The following is a 24,029-nucleotide window of genomic DNA, read 5'->3' as shown; positions in this document are numbered from 1 at the left end:
AGAAACTGTCATATCCCTACCTTGGATCACTGTCCACTCTGAAAGATGCAGTAGTTATGTATGTTGAACACAATGAATGGAAGTATTAAATATCTGATTTCCATGTTGTCTGTCCCTCTCCCTTTTCCTTTAAATAATCAGTCTTGGCAAATTTACTGACCTCCATAATTTGTTTGGTGCCTTAGCATACTTAGTATACTATAAATAAAAGAACTGAGATTAGCTCACTTGCTTACAGCGTGGTGATAATAACACCAAGGGGGTGGGTTCAATCCCTGTATTGGCCATTCACTTTAGAGTTGGACTTAATGGTCCTTGTGGGGCCCTTCTAACTGATAACATTCTGTGATTCTGTGAAAACTACATGGCTTTGTGTGCTTCTGACAGATTAGAATATATACATATCTGTATGTATGTATGCTTGTGCATATATATTTTCTCCACATTTAAATTGACACAGTGAGTTCACTTGAAGGTGATCCTTAAAATACGGTAGCATTTGTTTAAGATATGATAGATTGTTTCTCATGCTGCAGCATTGAGTTTCTGTGTAACTGACACAGAACTTTATTACCCAAAACTTTGGTAGAACTTCAGCCTGCTACACAATTTCCTGAGATACCTCCTGAGACAGACCCTCAGTTTCCCTGCCCTACTGACTCCCTTTGGGAATACCTTTTTACTCCTCTGGCGAAAATGCACAGCAAAAGTCACATCATTTGTCCTGGGGGGACTCGGCATCCTTTTGCTGTAGCTAACTTTATGCACATAGGAAGTGGACTTTCTTTGGATCTACAAAGAATTCCCATGAGCTGGAGTGGGCTGTGCCAGAGAGGCACCTGCAGTTGTATTATCAATACATACAACATACTGATAATACTACTTAGGAAGGATGCAAAGTCTGAATCACACAGTTTAAGATATGTAAATTTATGCACCCCTCCAGCTGCACTCGTTCCCTGAAATATTTGTTCCTCCTAACTAACTTTGTTTCAATGCACCCCATGGTCTGCTCATCATTACAGCCTTACAGCTCTGTCATTTGAAAATTCATCCTTTTAGGAGCTCTATTCTCATCAATATTACATTCTGCCTGGGAAGCCTGATAATCTTAGAAGCAGATAAAATGATTACTGATGACAGTCAATACAACTTGAAAATATTTCAGCAATGTAAGTAGAAAAAATTCATACAAAACTTATATTGGACATTATTCAAGAGCCATTCAGTACTTGCAAAGCAGAGAAATTTGACAAGCAATAAAACATGATGGCTTCCATATGCCAGCATTTTGACACTTCAAGAGAACTCAAGTTTAGTGAAAGAGTGAAATTTCCTATAGAAAGTATTATTCACAGTATTCTTTTGCATAAGTGGAAATCTAACATAACAAATCTCCCTTTCTGCTCCATCTTAGATTCCGATAAAGTTCAGCCTGCTAGACGAGATTTCCATAGAAATCTTATTTGGTAAGATTCACTTGACGATATTCCAAAAAGTGACTCACATTTTACAAACAAGTGGCAAAAGCTGAAATGAGTTGACTCTTTCCATCAAAGCCAGCATGAGTCATTCCTTCAGCTTAATGGCTTCCACACTACCCTTGAGTGACAAAACTGAGACTGCAGGTCAAGAAATGACCATTTACTAGTCACAAAGGATGTGTCCAGAGAGCTAGTCCTAGTCTGAAGGAAACAACATGGGACTTGGCTGGGGAAATTAAAAGACACTCAACCACATGGATGGCTAATTTGCTATCTGTTTGCAGCTCACTCCTAGCGTCACATTCGACCCAAACTGTAATGCCAAGGTTAAATAAAAATCAATAAGGTTTTTCTTCACCTTCCATCTCCAAAGCACCTAAAATGAGAGCAGCTGAAGGATTAATGGGCTGAGCACAAATGATTGTGAAGATGCCATGATTTGTCTCCCGGTCAGGTACTCCTTTTCTCCGCCCTTTCTCCTTCCCCATGCTCCTGTGGATTTTCCTTTCAAACCTGAAGACTATTTTATCTCTGCCTTTATACTTCTCTGTTCTCCCTGTGTGTCCTTTCTTCTCTGTGAACCCACAGTTACCCAAAGGAGGTTTGGCTTAGCCAGGCCCTCCAAGACACACCCTTCCTCTGGAGCCAGTGCTTGGTCAGGCTCAGCCTTATCTTGTGTGCATGACCTTCTGGCCTAACACAGGACAGGCTGGTCCACTGCCCAAAAATCACCTTGATGAAAATGACTGAATGGAGAAAGGGTCCATCCTGAAAAGCTGAATTTTCTCACGCTTACTCTGAGATGCTAAATGTGCTCAGTTTTTGCTTTTCTGGGGCCTTCTGGAGTTGAAGGCATCCTCTTTGCATGTGTCTGCCCACAGGCACAGACTGGCTTTTAAGTGACACTGAAGACTATCCCTCCCAAAAGTAGGCTCCTGTCAGAATCCCAGCAGGGAAGGCAAGCTTCCTTACAGAAAAATCACAGCATCTTTTTGCCAGTAACATTCAGACACAACTACAATTCACAGACATCATGGAAAAGCACAAAAAACTTTCCATTCTCACTGCTATTTGTCCCTGACATTTTTCCTACTTGCCCAGGGTGTCTCTCATGCCTGCACTAATCTCACAATAGTCAGAATTACTATATGGTCAATGACTCAATGGAAGACTCAACTCAGTAAAGTACCAAGGAACAGAAAAGCCCAGTGAGATCAAAATCCTTCTTTGTTTCTGGGCTTTGTTTGCCATACTTTGTTTCCTGCATTCTGCTGTGGCATGTGCCAACAGAAGATTAATCCAGAGTTTCTGGCTGTTTCAGGGAGTGGCCAGAATCCTTCACCCAGCTCAAATCTGCACACCATCTTCAACAACCTCCAGACAAAACAATGGAAGTATCTCTGTGCTTGGCACTGGCAAAATATCATGCCATTCATCCTTTTTCATAAAATTCATACAATTTTCACCATTTACCTCCTGACAGAATGGAAAAAAAAAAAGATGACAAAAAGCCAATTACCTCTACTTCACACGCATACTCTGATCCATCCAGGAGCGTCACTTTGCATTGCATATTTTTCGGTTTCTTGACAATCTTTAGAGGAGACTTGGAAAGTTTGCTAGATGAAGATTTTTGAGAGAGCTTGTCGTCCTCTAGCTGCTGATATTCCAGCTGTTTTGCACTTGCAGCAGCAAACTCCTGTTCTTTCTCTGTGGCCTACAAAGAGAAAGAAATAAAGATATTTTTTGAGGTAAGATAAACCAATCATGCCCTGCAGTTCACTGCACATGCTGCATCAAAGCATTTAAGTGAGCCTTTTTGGGGCTTGGACAAGAAAGCCCCTGATGCAGAACAGAGTCTACTGAAAAGACTTCCCATATTCCTTCTGGCCCTCCCTTCTCCCTCCAAAATGTACAGAACACCCATGAAGGAGGGGCATTCATGGAAGTATTTTAAGGCTACTACTTTTTCCACAGGTACAAAATCCCACACGGGCTTCTTTTACTGTTTTTTTTTTGGTGTTTTGGAAAAACTGAGTAATCAGTGAATTCTGTTGATGAACAGATACTCCTACATTTTCTTGCTACTACTTTGAAGTCCCGCACCTCTTTTAAATGATACAATGTTTCCATGGTGGCATACAGAATAGAAGCACTCCATCAAATTTGCACTGATTTGGTTGTCAGTGGGAAAACAGTCCCAGAATGAGGGGATAGATCCCCCGTGAACAGTGTGAATTCCTAAGGGGATACTTACGTTCCTGGGAGAGTGAAAGGATCCCCAAGCACCCAAGCAAAGTGTTAAGAAAACATGGCAGAAGTGAGGGGCCAAACAACTTTAATGTGCAGCTTTAAATGGACAGGATGAGAGGACGAATTTTGCTCTCTGCTGATGCCCAGTAAGTCTCTCAAGCTGGAGAGAAGTAGGTGCTATTTGAAAGACAAATATACAGCAGGGAAGAGGGGCAAGAAGCAAATGACCATGGCTGCTTTTGCTCGGGTTTATCTGAGGGTCAGGTCATTTGAAGTTACCGTGATGCAGCACAGCCCACAGTCCTCTCCACAGCACTAGATGAAAGCCAGAAGAGCTCTACAGCATTTCACCCTTCCTAGCAACAGCACTGAGCTGCAGACATTACCCTTCTCATCAGTTATATCCCTGGTAGGCTCCAAACAAAACCTCAATAGGAGTGCAGTAATACCTCAGCTAAAGCTTAAGTTAAATAAAAACATCTTTCTGTTATCTCACTACAAAGCAAAAAAACCCAACCTGCTCTGGCTCTGAATTATTTCAGTGTAGTAAGCAACAAGCATTAGTGGAAATAAATTGTAAATTAATCCCGCAAGTCTGTTTCCATTCATTGTATATAATAAAACTTCACAATAACGGAGCAAATCCATCCAAAGGCTTTAAGCTGCTTTGAAACCAGAACAATGTTGCATCATATAACCTAAAACAACAGTGTACTTCTAAATCGTGGGGTACTGTCCCTGAGTGATTTCATAAAAACAAGCTTTAAGTTTCTCCTCTGCCTTCTGACAACGGGGGAAAGGACACACTGGAGCTGGCTGTGAGCCCTACAGTGTCAGCTCCCAACAAAGCCCAGCAAATTACAGAGAGGTGTGGCAAAGCCTCACAGTTCTCCTTCCCCTCTAAGGAGTACACAGCAATGGCCTCCTGGGCTTTCCAGGATGGGGAAACTTCAAGAAAGAGGGGCTTAAGATAAAAAGGCAAGAGCTGCTTTCAAAATCTACCACATCCCCAGGGCCATGAATGTTCTCCCTCTGGAGCAGCCTAACACCAGCCATCTCTTCCCCTGTCTAGCTCCAGCACAAGAGGATTTCCTCCTTCCAGCAGATGGACACCACCTCTGTGCCAGGATATCAAGGTCCTCACATATCTTGAAAACTGGTGGGAGATAGAGGCACAGTGTATGTAAGTGGATCAGCTGTTTCATGAGCATTTAACACTCACAGCAGCTGTGATGAAGAGGCAGAGTCCCCCCGGGCTCATAGCAAGGCTTGAGGCCAGCTTGCCTTCTACCACATCAGCGGCCAGCTGGCAACTGTGGATGTCCAGCCTTGTGCAATGAGAAATAAACAACAGTGAAGATGCCTCCTGCTTGGGCCTCTGCGCAGAGCTGCACTGCTGCTGGTGGGCAGAGGGGCTGCAATGATTTCTGTATGTTTTGTCAAAAGAAATCTGCCAGGAAAGGTGCATGTGCACATATGTCAGTAAAAAAAAGTAATTCCAGTGATGGGGAAAAAATGCACTGTCTTACCCAGTGGCTCATTACATTTCTCAAGTGAAAGTTAGCACTGTGCTCAAAAAAAAAAAAAACAAAAAACAACCAAAATATCTCAGCATGGAACTAATCTCTTCCCAGAAAACAGAAAAGCTGCTTGAGAAAAAAATCCACAAGGACACCCATCATCCATTTAAACCTTAGAACCATACCAGCGTGCAAGCAATTTCTGTGAATCCCAATGGACTAGTCATTATTTTCCTTCATAAAGATGCTCAGTATATCAAGACTACTGCAGAGTTTTGCTTATTTATAAATATTAAAAAATATTATTGAGGTTATTTTGTTATTAAGATTCCTATTTACATTATGATCAGGGGAATGTGTCTAGGTAAAAAAGGTTTTCCTCTCATTTGTCTGGAGAACAAAACATGCCAAGAACTATTAGAGAAGATTCCCCCAAACTATCCTGACATGTTCAGGCATTGAGGTACTTTCAGACTGTGTTAAGTCTCTTCTTCCTAAAGAAATCTGACATACTGGAATCTAGGAAAAAAAAAAATGGCCAGTGAAAGACCTATGCACACAGAGAATTATTTTGTACTTTGCAAGCATAGCTTTATTTTCTCCTAAATTCTTCTCCCAGGTATTTCTGCATTGTTTCTTTTGTGGTTTCTCTGTTTTTTAAATATTTTTTAAGTGCTGAGGACTAAATTCTAATGCAGCAGAAGTTGTTCCAGGGTTTGCATTTTTTGAGCATAATCTCTCTCATGTATGATACGGTATGTTCAAGCCCTTCTAAAGCTGGACCTCCTCTCAAAGGATGCCTCTGGAGTCATGGGATTCAGCAGTAATGATCTTGGATGCTTTGCAGTTTCTCACTGGGGAATGAAGTGATAGTGCCACACTTGCAAAACACATTCATCCCGTTTACTTATGGTAGTTGCTCAGAAACTTTGGTGCCCAACCTTGCTGCCTCCTCTTTTTCGAAGAGACAGGAAGGCAGGCAGAAAGTGAGGTTGCATCACTACACCTGATAGGAAGGGCTCATTACTTTAATACCTGTTAATCTCAATAGGAAAAGGTTATTCATCTACAATAAAATGTTGGGGGGTTTCATGTGCATAGGATGACAAAGAAAAGCGACTGTCACAGACTGGTAACTTAAATCTTCCTTCCCATGGTTCTCTCATACAAGCAAGAGGAAAAAGCCACTCCCTCACTGAACAGTAAGACAGGGAGCAAGATCCTTCAGGTTCTGGCTTTTTAATGACACTATTGCAAACAGCTTTGTCTCTTAGTGCTGCATTTAAGTGCTCCTTTCCTGACATACAGCCACTTAAGCCACTACGAAATACACTGGGCCTATCAGTGCAGTTGGACTTGGCAGTCTGCTTACACCATGGGTGTTTGGATTCAGTCTGGTAATCCCAGCAGGAAGGTGTCACATACCCCTTTCACTAACCCAGCTCTTCTATCTTGCCTTCTACAGAAGCAATCTCACTGGTGATCTCTGGGAAAAAAGGCACCTCACACCTCTAAACACACATAGAAAGGCTTGGTGTCTAAATTAATTGGTTTTTGGTTTTTTTTGTGTGTCTGTGGTTATTTTGGGGTTGGGCCTATATTGTTGTTTGGGGTTTGGTGTAGTTGTTGTTGCTGCTTATTTGTTTTACATTTTTAATATGAAAAGAAACTTGAGGTGGAAAGATTACTGAAGATGTCTGGAAAAACAACTATATAAATAATAATACTTACTCCTAAGACTGATAGAATTACACTTTTAATCAACGACCAGTTTATTCAACACCTATCACTTTTGGACAAGCAGCTTTTCTTCTTTTCCCCAAACTAATTACAGGAAACTTCTGATCTATTTGAGAGATCAAAATTGCTTTGACAGCACTGTCTACCCCAACCAAGTAAAAGAACAGGAGCACACTTCAAACAGCCAGCATTTTTAGAAGGATGGAGAAGAGGAGGAGCTATGACTGGCTTATTCCAGTCTCCAAAGGTAAATGTGATCATATGAGGGTCATAACCTTACAGAGCTAAGGGAAGCGATTTGCAGGTACCTCATTAATTGTGTGTCACTTACCCATGAAGAAAAATGCCTGTTAATCCTATTGACTGGAAATTATTAACGGAAAGAAGAAAGCAGCTTCCGCAAATTTAATAAGTGCAACAATGAACTAAATGGAAAAGCGCGTAATAGCTCTTCTGAAACCTATTACATGAATAGCTCAAGTAATTATAACACAGTCATTTCAGACCCATGAGAAACTTAAGGCACCACAGATTCTTCATGGCTCACACATCAGACAAGCAAGCATGAAATCAGTGTTCAGCAGGTGTCAAAAGGAATGAACTCTGAAAACATTTTCAGCTTCATAAAAACTGACACTGTTTACTATCTAATGCAAACGCAAGGTTGAAGATGTTCCCCTCTTAGTTAATGAGACTGCCCTCCTATTTAAGCACTAGGGGCAGAAATAGCTGCCCTGAACTTAAAAACATTCTGCACAAGAACTATTTTTCTTTAAATGCGAAAGACCAGCCAGCCCAGATCTACAGCATCCCATCGAACACCCTTCCGTGCGTGCCTGGATATATATTTGCACTCCTAACGTGCCAGGCTGGTTATTTCCCGGGAGCAGTAGGTGGGCACACAGCCAGCTGAGTGCAGAGAGCGTGAGTGCATGGGCTGCCTTACCTGCTCCTTTCTCACTGGCGTGCTGTGCGCTGCCACAGCCGAGAACTGCTCGAGCGCGGTTTGGTGCTCTTCACTCGGCGGCTGCTGCTGCGGCTGCTGAGGCTGCTGCTGCTCCTGCGGCTGGGTCTCTGCCGCCCCTTCCTGAGCAGGGCTCTCCTCTTGATCCTGCTCTTTATCCTTGGACTCTGAGTCTGATCCCGATTCTGTAGTCATGGTTGGTTATTCTGCAAGACACGGTGAGCAGACCTACTGAGTACAATCTCATAGCTGTGAATTTGTAAGCCAGGAATACGAAACGAAGAAAGATCAGAAAGTTTTACTCTTAATATCCTCAGCCTTTAAAACTTAAGTGCCTATCACACTGGCCCAACCAGGATCCCTAGGAAAGCTTCCCTGGTGCAAAAGACCAGGTCTAAATGCATCCATACGCTAGGGAAAAAACATGTTGCCAAAAAATCTCATTCTACAGAGTAATACACAGGCATTATAGGACTTACATGCAAGTTAAATACAGGATAGGTACGTCATAATTCATAAAGGAAGAATAACATATTGGGCCTTAAATCTAACAAAACCCAGTGGAGTTTGGGTTTCTAAACCATGAGGAAACTTGAAACACTAAATCTTTTGTCCTTTACATTGAAGTCAACAGGACTTGAGCTCATCAGCATCTGCACTCCCTTTTGGAAATGTACTCAAGAACTTTTGATGCTTCTAAGCAATACATTAATAGTTGAACTAGGTGATCTTAGAGGTCTTTTCCATTCTAAATGATTTTATGATTCTATAAATACTAGAAAGATCTGAAATGGGTCCACCAAAAACAGTGCAAACATAAATTTGCCCTTAAACCCAGTTCTGTCCTTCCCACTTGAATTCATCTACATTTCTATAATTTCTAAGTGTTAGAGCATCTAAAAGGAAACATAAAGACTTCCATTAAGTCATTCTAAGTGTTAGATTTAAAATGAAGGAAATACAACTTTCATTGAATGGGAAAAATCTGTGTTTGTACTTTGTCCAATACTAAATCAAAATAAAAATATTAGCAATATTCATTCAAAATTTTAACTGCTTCCATTAAATAGTTTGGTTGCAAATATGTGCTTTACACCCAATTCTCAAACTAAATACTTGCAAACCCCAACTTTAAAAAAAAAATGTGATTTTTTTTATCAAAGCAAGGATTTGAAAAAGCAGACTCTGCATCAGTTCAGCAAAGGGAGTGTGCTTTTATGTTTGTTACTCATATGTTCTCAGACCTCACAAACTTATTCCTGAATAGTTTGCTACTAAGCAACTTGAAGACAAACCAGTCTGCTGCAATCTATTTCTGTTAGTCATCAGGACATGATTTCTTTAACCTGGTAACCATGGCTACTGTGTAATTATAGGTGATTCCACAAAACATACATCTGTTAATTCACCTGCTAGGGAGTCACTATGAACTCCTAGCATATACCACAATGCTTACTAGCAGTAGCAAATTTATTACAGAACGTAAGAAAAGTACAAACCTTTCTCTTTTTTCTTCACTTAAATGTTTGATAAGCTAAATTGCTTGCAAAAAATGTTTTAAGCGAGGCCAATTACTATTTTCAAACTCACTTGTGTATTCTGCACTTTCAAGGCTAAGCTCTCCGGAGCGAAGCAAGTCACAGCATTCAGCCTGTGCTCAGCTCCTGCACTGTGTGTGAGGAGGGGGGTGCGTGTTCCCACCCCCTGCCAGCCAAAACAGCACGAGAGAGAGGAATTAGAAAGCATACATGGCAGATTCAGGCCTCAGGACACATTTTCAAGGTACTAACATGTGACACACTTGTTTAGAAACACATTGTAAATTTCTACACTCAAACTGGCATAACTGTATGAAAAAATACTTTTCGAAATCTGTTATTTAACAAATTGTCTTTAGCATCTACGAAAAGCAATAATTAACTTGGCTCTTAAAATGAGAAAGGCATTAGTTTAATCAAACTTCAGCTGTCCATATCTGAGATAGTCACTTTAAATGCAGAGCAGAAAAACAGACGTTTCAGAGAGGGATTCATCTGACCTATTTTAAATTCCTGCTTTAAGCTGAGATAAATCACATACTAGAGCGACTTCAACATGAAGGAAGCCTAAACAAGTTCCTCCAATGTAGATCATGCAAACCCATCCTCCATGTTCAATTCTCCTAAGCCATTCTTTTTTGTATGCTTTAAACATTAAATTGAACACCAATGTTAATCTCTCAGAGTTTTGCTTTACCCATCTGTCAAATTCACATAGAATAAACTGTTCTTCATCTGACACTCATTATATTTGCCTTGCTTTAAAAGCACCCAGGTCTCCATGAATGTCTCAAGTTTGCCTCCACCCACCCCCACCCTGTTTTGCACAAGTGTTTGAGGACATGAAATGCAAATTAATCAAGTAATTATTCCAATAAACTCAAACTACATGTTCAGTTTTCTTTTCCAGAAAATATGAATAAGTTACCAAAACCTAACTTACAGCTACAAAAGTAATTTCTCAAATACAAAAAAGCACCTATGAGCAATACAAAGAGTGAATGCATACAGCAAGTTGTAATACTTTTTCCCCCCATCTTGATATTACTTAGAGAAGTGTAAATAAAAAGTAACTATCATACTTGCTGTTTAGAAAGAGGTATTATTCCCTATAGGATGAGGTTTCCATCCAATACTTACCAAAAGTCTGTCTTCCTTCAGCTTCAGAGGCATGACTATGCCTCTGAAAGCTCATTTTTGCACCCTGTGTAGCTTCTTTCCTAATGAACATTTGTATCCTGGCTGTTTGCTAGCACAGAAACAGACATTTAAATTGGCCCCAGAAACCACAGCTTCATGTAGCATGAGATGTAAACAAGTTTTACTTTCCCTGCCAGTTACAATTTTGAATCTCAGGGAACAACAAATGTGGTTGTCACATTCTTCTGGGACATTCCTGCATGAAGCATAGCCTTACAGCACTGAGTTCTCTCTAGGAGGAACTGGTTTTCCCTCCAGTTCCCTGAGCTCTTGCTGGCTTTAAGAGTGCTTTATTAGAAAATCCTGTGTGCTTTATCAAATCTTTCAGTGTAAGAGATTCCCTGGATACAATATTACTATCGTTAGTCAGACAGCAGATGGATTTAATTAACCCAAGGTTGCCATTTCCAAATGTCTTTATTTCCCCACGCATGCAACACGTTTAACAACAAATACTGAGAACAAAATACTATTCTTCTCACACCGTTCTCTTACAGGTGTAAATAGAAGCAAAGCAAACACATTGCAAATCCCATTTCTTACAAACTCCTCAGATGACAGGATTGTTAAGATTTATCTCCTTCCATCTAGCATGGGTTGAACATACCTAAATTACAAGGTAGAAAACAACATTCCTCTCTCAGTGCAAACCAGTAAGTTGTTTTGCCTTCCTCAGCAAACAGCTGCTTATCCGCATGAACTCTGACAGCATTTCATTTGTTATAAGTAGCACAACAATCCTCCTAGGAAGAGGTAATTTCACTTATTGAAAGAAATAACAGTAATCTTAAGAAATTTACCAACATAAATATTACTCTACCTTTTCTTTGCACGCAGCAAACCTGACAGAATAGCTGGTAGTGCCTAAACATTTATCAAGCACACAGCTGGCTGAGAATTTCTTATTCTTATTTGATTAGTTTATTTACTATAACTGGCTATGCATCAAAACCATTACTTCTAATGAGAATTTCAGCACAGGAAGAAAGAAAACACTCAAGTTCCTTCAACTTTTTCTGTTTCCAGCACAGCCTCTGTATCAAATTCCCCTTTCCAGCAAACAGAAAACAAAGCAGAGAAGAGAAACTGGGAGCACTACCTTATACAAATGAGGTAATACTATGCAAGCCAGATGTGCTCTTGGATAGCTACACTTTGGCTTAATAACCCACTATTCAAAGATTCCAAAAGATTAGCTGAGTCCAAACTTAACACAGGGGCTGCTATTCCTGGATAGTAATAGCATAGATTCTGAGGTGAAAGTACATTTATTTGGTGGCAGAATGAAAATCAGAATGAAAATTAAGTCTCTTGGTTAAAGAGAGGGGTGGGGGAGAGGAAAAGCCCATAAGTAGCTTATTTTAACCTACTACTAAAAATGTAAGTTAAAAATATATGTACTTTCAGCAGTGTAAAATAAAAATATCAGTAAAATATTAAAAGGTCAGTGTTTTAGTGCTGCTGACAACAGGTGAGTAGAGATATTAATATACTATCAAAGTATTAAAACACAACTTCAAAAATCAACATGGTTTCTATAGTAATTTTATATATAATGCAGACCAAATCACAGACAATAAATCTTTTCCTACCCTCACACTACTCTAAAACATTACATAAGGATTACAAAACCTGCAAACCACTTATGCAAAACCCCTGCATCCTAAAACCTGACACAACACCTAGACCTTCTTTCCTTCAGCTATGAATCTACTGCAGCTTGGGAGATTCCCGTTCCCACTACCAATTACTGGCTGTAGACTTAGAGAATGTAACTTTTCTTCATAAGGGAACCAAAACCATGTTGTCCTCTGGGTCACCTGGTCCCCTGCAGCACGTGACAACCCCACAATACTGCATAAATTTATACATTCAAAACCTTGACACTCTACCTCTCGTTTTCAGAGCACAGACCTTCTGGGCTGCATCCACAGAGCAACAAAATTCACATCTAATTGACAGCAGAGCCCACAGTTTAATTAACGCTGCAGTCATTAATAAACCTTTATTTATATATAAATACATGCTAGTGAAAATATCTGCTATATTAAGCAAACAGAAGTCACATTAGACAAGAAATTGCAAATTAATTCTGAATAAATTGTGATGTAATGAGAAAACAAAATTGAACCAAGTATAATTAAATGAACTATACATAGCCACTAACTATTTCCTGTAATGTGCGGATTAATGATTTACATTTAAATGCTTCTTTGATCTAATTAATTCTCTTTGTATAAAGTTCTCCTTTAATTACAGTAATTCTTGAAGATTGTTATAAATCCTTGCAAAAGGTCCAAATTTGGAAATTATGTAACAAAATAATGATTCCATACTTCAAAAATAATGTTCTGCATAATGAGAGACATATTTATCCAATAACGATGAGATGCTGATGAGAAGAGCATATGGAGAACAATATTGCTGCAATGAGCAGTGACAGAAATGCCAATATATGTTTCAAGAAAAGAATACACACCAGAACGCCGACTTCTAAGCTTGAAATATAAACTGTTTCCATCAAACTGCCTGAACCTCAGCTCACTTATTCCAGCTGGGTTCCTTTTTAGGAAAATGATCTTTTTCTGTTGATCCTCTTTAATGTGGATGAGTTTCAGCCTCACAAGCAGGAGGCACCCATGCCACAAACAGCTGGCACAGGGTCCCCAAGAGTTAAAATCAGCTCTTTCTTGACCCATCACCATTGCCAGCAACAACTGGAAGCCTCGCAGAGGAGGCAATTCCCTGGCCTTACAGCTACTTCAGCAGATACCAACAAGCCAAAACGACTGCAGAGATGAGTCCTGAATGGACACAGGTGGGAACAACCCCAAAACCGGCCACTGGATGCCCCCTCCCCACTGCATCACTCCTGTCAACTTTCTCATGCTGGCAGCAAGGTGACTTTGGGGGCCTGGTGGCTCTGCTGGGAGGGCTGGATCTCCCCAGGATGGGGAGGGGGAAGCAAGAGCCCTCCTTTGGGCACTGATGGGTACCCCTATCTGACCTGGCTGTGAGGCTCCAGCCCAGCAACCCTTATGTTTCAATGCACAAATGCACTGGCTGTGCTGAGAGCTCATTACTGCGTCTTAAATGTACACATATAAGCACAAACCCGTGAGAGTCAGTACATTAAAAAACCAACCAAACAAAAATGAAGTCAAAAAAGAAATAACAAAAGAGACAAGAGGAAAACCAATGGAGAAAGGTGCTAAGCATCTGGAAGAGCTGCCATTGTGCCAGCAGAGAGTGCTCCAGGCTAAATGACTTCACAGATGTGGTGGCAGAGGACATGGGCCCAAGCATAGATGCAGGAGGGAAACTGCAGGGAGGGCAGGGAGGTGTTAATCAGCAATAATAAAAAAAGCTGGGTGGAGGTGTTGCAAGATACAACATGATCTAAAATATTTCTTTGGCTTTCTAGGAAGGGGCATGATACAGATTTCTTAAAAGTTTCTTGATGAAGACGAAAGGAAAACCAGAGGCGACATCTAAGGAAGGAGTAATGTAATCTGGAGGAGATGGAGAAGGCACCTTAAAACCACCAGACACACCTTTCAAAGGGGACAAAAGGGGAACTGCAGACAAGAGTTATCTGTAAGGACCCAAAACTCCCTCATCCCAGGCACACATGCACCCCTTGATAGCACCACCACAAAATGAAAATGAGTGTTTCTGGAGAAACTTCACCTAGCAAGCCTGGGGACAGAAACTGTCAGAAGCTTTGAAAGGACCTGGGGGAAGGGGAGGGATATATCAAAAAGGGATTGTGCACCAAAGCAGAACCAGGAACACATGACTCAGGGATGAACAGGATGAAAAGGAGAAATGAAGACTAGGATGCCAAGTGTCTGAGAATTAAGCAAGAGATGTGGCAAATGGTAAGAAGAAAGTCTATAAATACATTAGAAGGAAAACCGGGCCTGTTACAAAACATGAGAAAGTTTTTTCTTTATTATTGGGAAATAAATATTATTTTTCTTCATTATCTGGGACCAGATAATGGGGGCATATTTCATCTGACACACAGGATATGCAAGTTCAGGTTGGATGGAGTAAGAGAAGAACAGAACAAAGACATCAGTCAGCCACGTGGTTTCAAGTCAGCAGGAGCAGTGAAAATGTCCCTACAGTGCTGGGGAACCACCATCAATCATCTTTAAACCATTAACCACTGCTATGCAGATACCAGAGAGGCCAGGTAAGGTCTAAAAGAAATTAAAAGACTAAACACAGCACCCAATCTTACAAAGGAAAGTGGGAGCAGAAAAGCCAGTTAAACCAAAGTTACTGCAGCACACCGCTAAAGGATTTCTAATCCTGTAAAAATAATGAGATTAGGAACAAAACACAACAAATGGCCAACATGAATGTATCAAAAAGTCACGTCAAACTAGAGTAAAGCCTCTCTCACTCTCTCTGACAGGGCATCTGTCCCAGCTGATAAAAAGGAAGTAGAGTAGTACAGATGACAGAGCCTATCTTTAGAAAGGCTTTTAAAACAGTCCCACATGACTTTTTCATGAGTGAACTACCGAAATAGCTTATGTTATCACAAAGAAAAAAGGAAGGGCGGGGGGCAGAAAGGTGTACAAGTGATTAATAAAACCCAATCCCTAGCCTACTAGCCTTCAAAGTTATCAGCACCATGATGACAACCTGTGAAAACTTGTTGATTTCAGGAATCACAGCTATATGAGGATGAGTAGAGAGTGCCTGATCCATGCTCAGTATCACACTGCCGAGGCTGGGATACACCACTGACATCCTCACCTGACTTAAAGAAGAGCAAAGCAGTCAGAAAGAAAACTACCTATGTGCTGAATCTGACTACATTCCTGTAAGGGTAATGGCAGCAGAAGTGGGGACCTCAGAAGTGGAAAGTGATGAGGAAGATGTGGTTTGGGCAGCAGAAATGAAGCAGCATGAGCGTCTGATGAATTTCTGTGTGACAATGCTGGAGGTGTTCTGCCTTCTGCAGCACCAGGGAGAGGTATACAGCATATTATATTTAAGTTTGAGATTCATATTTTTTTGAAAAATATGCACTAAAGAGTGTCAAGAAGGGAGCAGGAAGAACAGTAGCAGCTTTAGAAAGTGTGACCAACGGAAAAACATTTAAGGAGCTGGATGTTTACTCTGGGAAAGGGAAGAGAAAGAGGGGCTGATAAGAGCCTTGCAATACATTCAAGCTTCTTGCAGACAGAGAGGAATCACATATTTGCTAACAGCAGAGCAAGAACTTGATTGGCATCAAGTGGGATTTGGAGTAGACAGCATACCAGCTATAATGACAGTCAAGAAGAGGTTATGTATAGCTGTGTGGTGTCATCATGGGACACTTACGTACTGATAAAAAAACAGCAACAAAATTCTGTTTGCAACTTTTTAAAGCATAAGATATTGGAGATTTTGTCTATTTTTCTACCCCTTCCACTTGGGTTGACAGCCCTAAATTAACAAAATGAATATATTCACTTCTGTTTCAGAGCACCTGGAAGCACAAAGTGACATTTTTATCTCCCGTTTACCTTTAATTTTTATGAGTCAATGCAATTACCTGTGTCTGTTCTGTTCTCTGAATGGGGGGCTTCACACAGCAATAAAGCCCAGAACCACTGCCATTTCTGCTGCCCCAAGTGCATGCAAGGTTTACGAACAATCTGACCAGGTTCCCTGAAAACACCAGATCACCTTTTGGAGGTCATAACACCAAGAACTCCCCAAGGCTACCCTAATTTCTGAACAGGAGGAGAAAAATCAGGCCATTGTAACATGTTTTGGATCATTTTTTCCTGTCCTGCTGATCCAAGCAGTTTTTCCCAGGGGCAAACAGGACTTACCAGGGGAATAAGGGAAGTGCATTCTCCCCACTAATTTCTCTGTTCAGGTCTCCAGGCGATGGGTGCAGTTGCTACTGCTGCACCCTTCCCTGCATCCAGAGTGAGGGCTGGCTCTGCCCCCCTCATCCCCCACTGCCAGGATTCATCCAGCAGCTCCAAAAGCAGGATTGATGACAGCCACTGCCCACCACTCACGCCAGTTCCTGCAGATGGCTCCTGTCTGGAAGAGCTCACGTACACAAGCTGGCAAGCACACACCTCTCTGAGAGCGCTGGGTGTAACTAGAGAAATGCACAATTTAAGCCAAACCAGACTGTTGTTTTATTCTTTAAAAAAAACCCAAGTGCCACCACAAAGAAAACCCAAAAGGTGAAAGCAGAACTCCTGAGAAACACAAACTGCTGCTTACAACAGACCTCAGCAAACTGTCCACTCATGAAAAAGCTTTAATCCACACAAATACTGCATTGCAGGAAGGTAAGGGGGACCAGAAATAATACAAAAATAACTCAGCAAATCTGTATAGTGAGAAACAACAGGGAATTACAGGCAGGAGGCAGATGTGAGGAGGAGGAGAAGAAGGAAATGAAGAAACCCATAATGGAGAATACAGCAACATCCCACAGATGTTGGTCATGAGAGAATTGCATAGAAACACACCCAACTCCAGTCCCCATTTCCACAGTTCACTGAAAAAATCCTGGCAGAAAACAAAACCCACAGCAAAACTGCTTGTACTTTGATTACAACCAATTGATAAATATTTCATTCAGAAACTAAAAAGGCAAGAAACAGCCCTCAATGGCATAGGGTGATTTTCTGCAAACAGTGACTTTGATTACTTGGGTTACATTTACATGAGGTTTTGACCTTTCTAAATTGCTCTGGAGACAAATGTTCACATGGGGCTCCCTGTGCACCATTCACTATTTAATGTCACAGAAGCTGAGTGTGCTTCAGGCATCACATCATTAAAGTTCATATTCTCTTATATTGAGCAGAAAATGGAACAATTCAAACTTTTAAAAAAAAAAAAAGAAGAAGAGGAAAAAAAAAAAAGAGTATCACGGGGTTGCTGACACATGGCAGGTGTGCTACATTATCACACTACCCTCAGGCCGAAATACTGTAACACCTGTGAACAATATTTTTTGTTTCATGCAGTACCTAAATAGACTGTGCTCCAGTGCTCCCAAGCTGGTGACCTGCCTAACCTCAAAGAAACAAGAGTATCAAGCAGACAAGGTACAAATCAGAGCATCAAGCCCATCTCCTCCAAGGGCTTCTGACTCCCTCTGACCAGACATTTTTCATTCCAGCTCAAGTGATGGAAGAGCTTATGAAGTAAAAGAAAATTTGAACTGTAATTTAAAAATGTCACCTCAACTTTTCTGATTTATGTTATTAATTAGAATCCAGCCATGAAACCACTGGGGTTTTTTTGCTTTATTTTACTGAAGAGTGCTTGAAAAAGCCACGAAGAACTGTCTAATAAATTAAGCCCTCCCTAGCTTATTACTTGCAACAGCAATGCAGCAGTATCATTTTTTTTTTGTTTGGGTTTGTTTGGATTTTGTTTCAGCAACTGAATGTTTTCCCCCGTTTTTATGGTTTGGAGGGAATTCACAGTTGTGTTTTTTTTCCAAGTGTGGTTCAGAGATGGAAGAAAGGAAGATAAACCTTTTGCAGTCAGTTGCCTGATGCCTCTTTCAGCTGGCCACAGACATTTCCAGTGTCCACCACTGCTCTTTCCCAGCAAGACACCAATCAGCACTGTGGCTGCAAGCTCTGCTCCCAGCTCCCAGCCCTGGCAGTCACAGGCACTGCTGCCCTCCAGCATGCTCAGCTTCAGCAGGTTTTCCATAAACCTCCCCAGAACTGAGCATTTTAAAAGCAATTTTTTGAGGGTGTCATGAATCATTTCTTCTTGGAGGCAGATGTCTGACTGGGTCATGCAAGCCAGGATGCCTGAGCAATGGCTTTCCTCATAACATCCCAGAGCAGCGCTTGCTCTCCATCACTAGGAGCTCCAGGTGTTCCTCAATGCTGGATTAAAACAACTGAGAAAACTTCAAAAATTCAGGCAGATGCAAAAGTAAGGAAGAAGTCACAGGCTGTGAAAAAAATGCAGAGGAACCACCCTGAATTCATGTTGGGTCCTAGTTAAATTAAGGCAGCTCTGTGTGATGAGAGCCATCATGCTGAGGCCCAAGGACAAATGTGCTCCTGCTTCATCTTCCTCTTTTCCTTTTGTTCCCTCCCATCCTAACACTAATTTTACACCCTGTGTTTCAACTTTTGAAGGTTCTAAATGGGTCTGGTGCATTAAGACTACATGATGGTGAGGCACCACAGTGTTTTTATTATAATAGCTTTTGATTTTCTGAAATGGATTATTAATTTCGTATTTAGATTTTAATCTCCTGAGAATTCATGCCAATTTTGAATATAAAACACTTCCTGCAATATCAAGTAAAAGACTTTCCACTATGGAGCACTGCATCAAGAAACCACTGGTTCCCCAAACAAATTAAAATCTTGTGAGCCTAAACAACCAAACCCATGGCATCAGACAGCTAGGTTCTTATACCTTATACCTCTTCTGGGATCTCCATGCTCCCCAGAGCTTCAATTACCTGCTACAGATTACAAAAATACTGTTTGACTGGCACTTAGCACCAGCAGCTAGCCTATGTCACATTTGCTCCAGGTTACACTGGCACTGCAAAAACATTCTCCCAGCATCCTCTGAAAATGAAGTTCAGTGTTTCCCCCTGCCCTGAAACCCAAATGCACATACCAGAAGTCAGCCCTAACCCCTCAGAGACACCAGCTGTAAAATCATGTGTTGGATGCAAACCAAGATCTGAGGATGGTTTGGGAGCAGGGACCTCTAGGAACAAATTGGACAGAGCGGAAATGCATGAACAAGTATATTTATGGTGGGCCCAGGCATCTGTAGGGTGATCTCACTTAAAATCAGCCAGAAAGGAGGATTCTCTCCCACAGCCAGGCACACTTTGATTAAATGTTTCAGAACCATTTTAGTTATGTTTCCAAAGCAGGGGAAGATCCTTCACACCTCCCAATGCACACTAGTTAAGTCCTGAGTGCCCTTTGCATGATCAGCTCTGTAAGGAATTAAGAACAAGCTTTCGGTGTCTTCACTTAGCATCCCAGTAAAGCCAAAATCTTCCACCATCTGTGCAGCTACACCAAACCACAAGGATTTGCAGACCAGCATCCAGTAGAGCCTGACAAAGAAAATAGCTATCTTTAAAGAGGCTCTAACCCTTTTTAACTATTAAACCCTGAAATGCTCCACATACAGTTCTACAGTAATTACATTATATACTCCTGACCCAGTGTTATACTGGATTATGCTGTCTCTGAAGATGGATGTCACCAGATCTGGCAATTCCTCTGAAATGTGTATGACCTTCTTGGAGTTCAGACACATAGAAACGACAGCAGCTCAGAGAGGACAGAAGGGGTTGAGGCAATTGGGACAGACAGGTGGCCTAAAGTGTCCCCACAAGACAGGGGTCAGAAAAAAGAGAGGAAGGAGGGGAAAATAAGAAAGCAGAAAGTTGCAGTAATGCAGCTTAATCACAAAAAGAAAAAAAAGGATTAAGAGGGAATGGACAAATTTGCAGGAGAAAGAGGAAGGAAAGCTCTTTGCAGCTTTTAAATCACTAGGGTTTCAAAAAAGTAAGTCACATAAATCTAGGTTACTCAACACAGAGTGAGCATTTAAAAGGTAATAAAAAAAATATATTCTGTATCAAATTGATAATTTGAGAAAAGAAGCGAGGGTAATTACACTAGATGCTGCAATTCCCAAACTCCGGCACATACTTTTCTTTAAGCATACCTTTGCTAAATGTTTGATGGTGTTTTTAAGGCTACAAACCACTAATTGCATTACTACAATCTATCTCAATTTAAGGGAGAATACTACAAATCAGAAACAAAGTGAGAGACTGATAGGGGCCCCTATTTAGTGTGTTGAGTTTCAAACTTGTCACATGTGCTAATGAGGTAAGTGGCCAAATCAGTGAAACAAGTCCATGAACAGTGGCTTTTGCCATCTTTCCTCCTGATGTTATGCAGAAGCCTATGCAAGACTCTCTGGCCAAGTGACAAAAGACTACTGTGCATTGTAACTAATGGTTATCTTATGCCAATCCATTTTCTTCAGTACCCTTCAGGTCACAGCATGTAAAATTCATTTACATTCCATGGCATATGCTAGTTTGGGCGGGGAAAAAAACAAAGGTAACTGGGTTACTGTCTCACTCCTTACTGGAAAGATTTGTTCAAGAAGGCACCATCATTTCAAAGTTTAACATATCAAACAACTTTGCTACCTTAATGTACAATTCAACCTTCTCAGGAGCTAATAAACATGTAGGAAATACAGTTACTCCCAAGTGCATCATAAATGGTGACTCAACAACCACAAGCTTCTCCTAGAGCTATGTCTGATCCTGGATTAATAACAGTCACATTTCACCTCTCCTTCCCCTCTTCTGCTCACTCTGCAGTCTGTTTTCTGTGGGGACACAAAACTCCATGCCAATATTCACAGGGCTGTTACATCTGAACTAAAAAATGAATGAGGTAATCCACCCACTCCCTGGATGTCATGAATGTTCCAGGGAAGTGGTACCCTGCAGCTGGGCTCCAACCCGTTCTGCTCTCCGTCACCTTCACTATATGCATGTGTTTCACTACAGCTGGGGCCACAGACGCTTCACCCTCAAGGAATCATTGCTGTAAAGGTTTGAAAAGAAGCAAGAAACCGACTAACTCTTCCCCCAGCTCCAGAATGGCATTAATTATCCCTACAGCAACAGCCACCACATTTTCTTTGAAAGACACAGACATGCAAACACGCCAAAAGCACCACCACAAAACAAGCACATCAGATACATACTGGATCTTAATTAGGGAGCTTGTCTTGCACAGTGACTTCAGTGATCCATGGCCCTTTCCCAGCCCCCCTTGCCTAAATTCTACCTGACATATATTTATGTCGCCTATTACTAAAATCCCACAGTGCTGAAGTTTACATGTTCCATTTATTGTAATGGTTCCCTGTTTAGGAAAGTTTTCCCAAATGTCTGACCTAATTCTTCCCACTTGAAATGTACTGAGTTCCCCTCGCCCTGCAAACAGCGGATGCATAGCATGGCTCTGCAGCTCGCACACAGCTGCTGTTTGCCCACTCTATCCCCTGCCTCTTGTGGCAACTCCTATTTTTAGTCCTCTCTCAGGCTCTTTCTTCTCTCCTCTCTTCTCTTTGCCACCAGTTCACCTCTTTCCAGAGCAATAGCATCCAAACCCTACTTTCAGCTGAAGATCAACTGTCCTTACTGATGCTGAGCTTGCAAGGACAGCTTTGTGCCTGAAAACAATACTTCATATTTCCAGCTAGCAAGGAGTTCAACATTCTCACCATATTATGACAATTATCAGCTTAGTTTTAACCTTTGATGCATTCATAAACCCACACTGTTTTCTCCACACTCCTGCCTAAGGATCTCCCTAGTGGATAAAAACTACCTTAGCTACATTTTATTCAACAAAAAGTGAGGGAAAAGCTTCACTTGCTAGCTAGATATTACTTTTCTTTTTTTAAATTTTATATTAAAAGTCCCTTCTCTTTTGTTGGGTATCGTTCAAAAAAATAAAACATTTATTACCATACAAGATCTAGTTTCAGTGACAAGAGTGTACATGATTTATGTTAGAACAACTGCAGCTCCCTGTATCCAAAGTACATTCATGCCACGATACTCTCGTATTTATTAAAATATTAGGGAGTAGCAATTGGAAACATTTCCTATTTCACCTATAGTTTCCATTCACTGCTGATGTGCACTCCAGGTCCTTGACAGGTCTTGGGGGCATCAGAAATTGGGCCAGGCAGACCCCCAGCATGTTTGCTGTAATGGTTTCACACAGGGGCTGAGAACACCTTCCAAACAAGGCAGGAACTCAGCGTTCCCGTCCACTTTCAAGAGCCACAGGGCCATTAAGGCGACCTGAGTGGCATTGCTGCCAGTGTCGTAACTTATTAATAAACAGAGAGCAAGCTCACATCTGCTAGGAAAGGAAAGTCTAGTCTACCTCATTTTATGGTCTCTAGCTGAGTCAAGCACATTAAAATATGTATTACCTCTGTCTACCTGTCACTTCGTGTAACATGCTTAGGTGAACCCATGGCTGCAAGCCAGAGCCCAAACTGTTCCAATGCAAGCAGTGCTTTTGGGGAAAAGTTATTTGCAACAGAAGTGTCAGGTTCCTCTCAGTATGCTGGAAAATGTTTGCCTCAACCCTTACTGAACCAAAAGTTAAATGGTGAGGAAAGACTGCAATTTCAGGTTAATCTGGGAATTGTAATATGCTCACGAAATGAACTACATGCTCTGCCTCACCAATGAAAAAGTAGAAAAATCAGGAGAGAGATCAAGACTGATTCCTTTAACATGCATTTTAAGAACAGTTTTGATACTGGTTTCTCGAGAGAGGGAGCACAACCCCAGCCTACATTATGCCACCAAGGAGACCTTCTCCTCCTACCTTTGATACAGACAGCAAATGTGCTTTGGGGACATGAAGCCAAGAAAGGGCTGACAGGCCAATATAGGATACTGCCTCATTCCAACCAAGTGGTAGACAATAGCTGGCATTCAGACAGCTGAAAACTTGCAAAGAAGCTAGTCCAAGCTGGTGTAAGTGGATGCAAGTGTGGGCATGGATATTTAGGAGTTCTTAAGAAGAAAAGCAGCTTGCAATATTTCAGGGCGGGGTTCTGAGACTTTCTTTTTTGTCTAATCCATTAGCAGTAAATAAGACCAGGAACATGACAGGGTCATGTGTGCCCAGAACTGCATCTAAGCCTCAGAATTACAGCTGTAATTAATGGCTTTTCCAAGGTGGGGGGGAGGGGTAGGGGAAGGGAGAGGAGGGGAGAAGAATCAAGTGGAGAAGAAAAAAGTAAAGCAAAACTAAAACTAGCCAGAAAACCACAGCAGCAGGCAGACTGAGCAAGTTAGATATTTCTTCTCTTGTTCACATGCAAGCACACCATCAAGGGCACAACTCCCAAAACACACACATTCGAGGTCTTTCCCTGTTTCACCCCTTTTATAATCTTTTACAGTCTTGTAAAAGTGTGCTGCCTTCAAAAAGACAGGGATTCTTTTTATTTCTTATTATTTCATCTGCAGTTCAGCACATCACTTGACATAACCTCTAGTGACACAGGTTCAAGTATGCAGCTTCACCATCCCTAAAATGAGATGCATTTTATTAGGGTTTTTCCCTTTTTCCCCTTCCTCTGCTCACACTTCAGACGACAGGAAATGCCTGCTGTGAATTCTTGTCCAGCATTTTAAATAGCACATGAAGTGCTTTCTGTCCAATGCCAGACAACTTCCCATGGGCTGTGAGCTCTCCAAGAACAAGAGGTGTAAATA

General features: G+C 41.2%; 1 protein-coding gene across 21 annotated transcripts in view; it reads right to left on the bottom strand.

Moving 5' to 3' along the window:
* The window catches only part of EPB41L3 (erythrocyte membrane protein band 4.1 like 3), a 96,977-nt gene that overhangs the window by 58,035 nt on the left and 14,913 nt on the right, over nt 1-24,029 (bottom strand). For all 21 annotated transcript variants that reach the window (XM_015618923.2, XM_019005705.1, XM_015618927.2 and 18 more), the window contains exons 2-3: nt 7,944-8,167; nt 3,004-3,201 (exon numbers count right to left, since the gene is read on the bottom strand). In XM_015618923.2, coding sequence (XP_015474409.1) covers nt 3,004-3,201; nt 7,944-8,156 — 411 coding nt within the window. In that variant the 5' untranslated portion in view covers nt 8,157-8,167. The remainder of the gene's footprint in view (nt 1-3,003; nt 3,202-7,943; nt 8,168-24,029) is intronic.

Source organism: Parus major, chromosome 2, assembly GCF_001522545.3.
Source record: "Parus major isolate Abel chromosome 2, Parus_major1.1, whole genome shotgun sequence".
Taxonomy (NCBI): Eukaryota; Metazoa; Chordata; class Aves; order Passeriformes; family Paridae; genus Parus; species Parus major.
The sequence above is the reverse complement of the archived record's forward strand: the minus strand, read 5'-3'. Positions and strand labels throughout refer to the sequence as shown.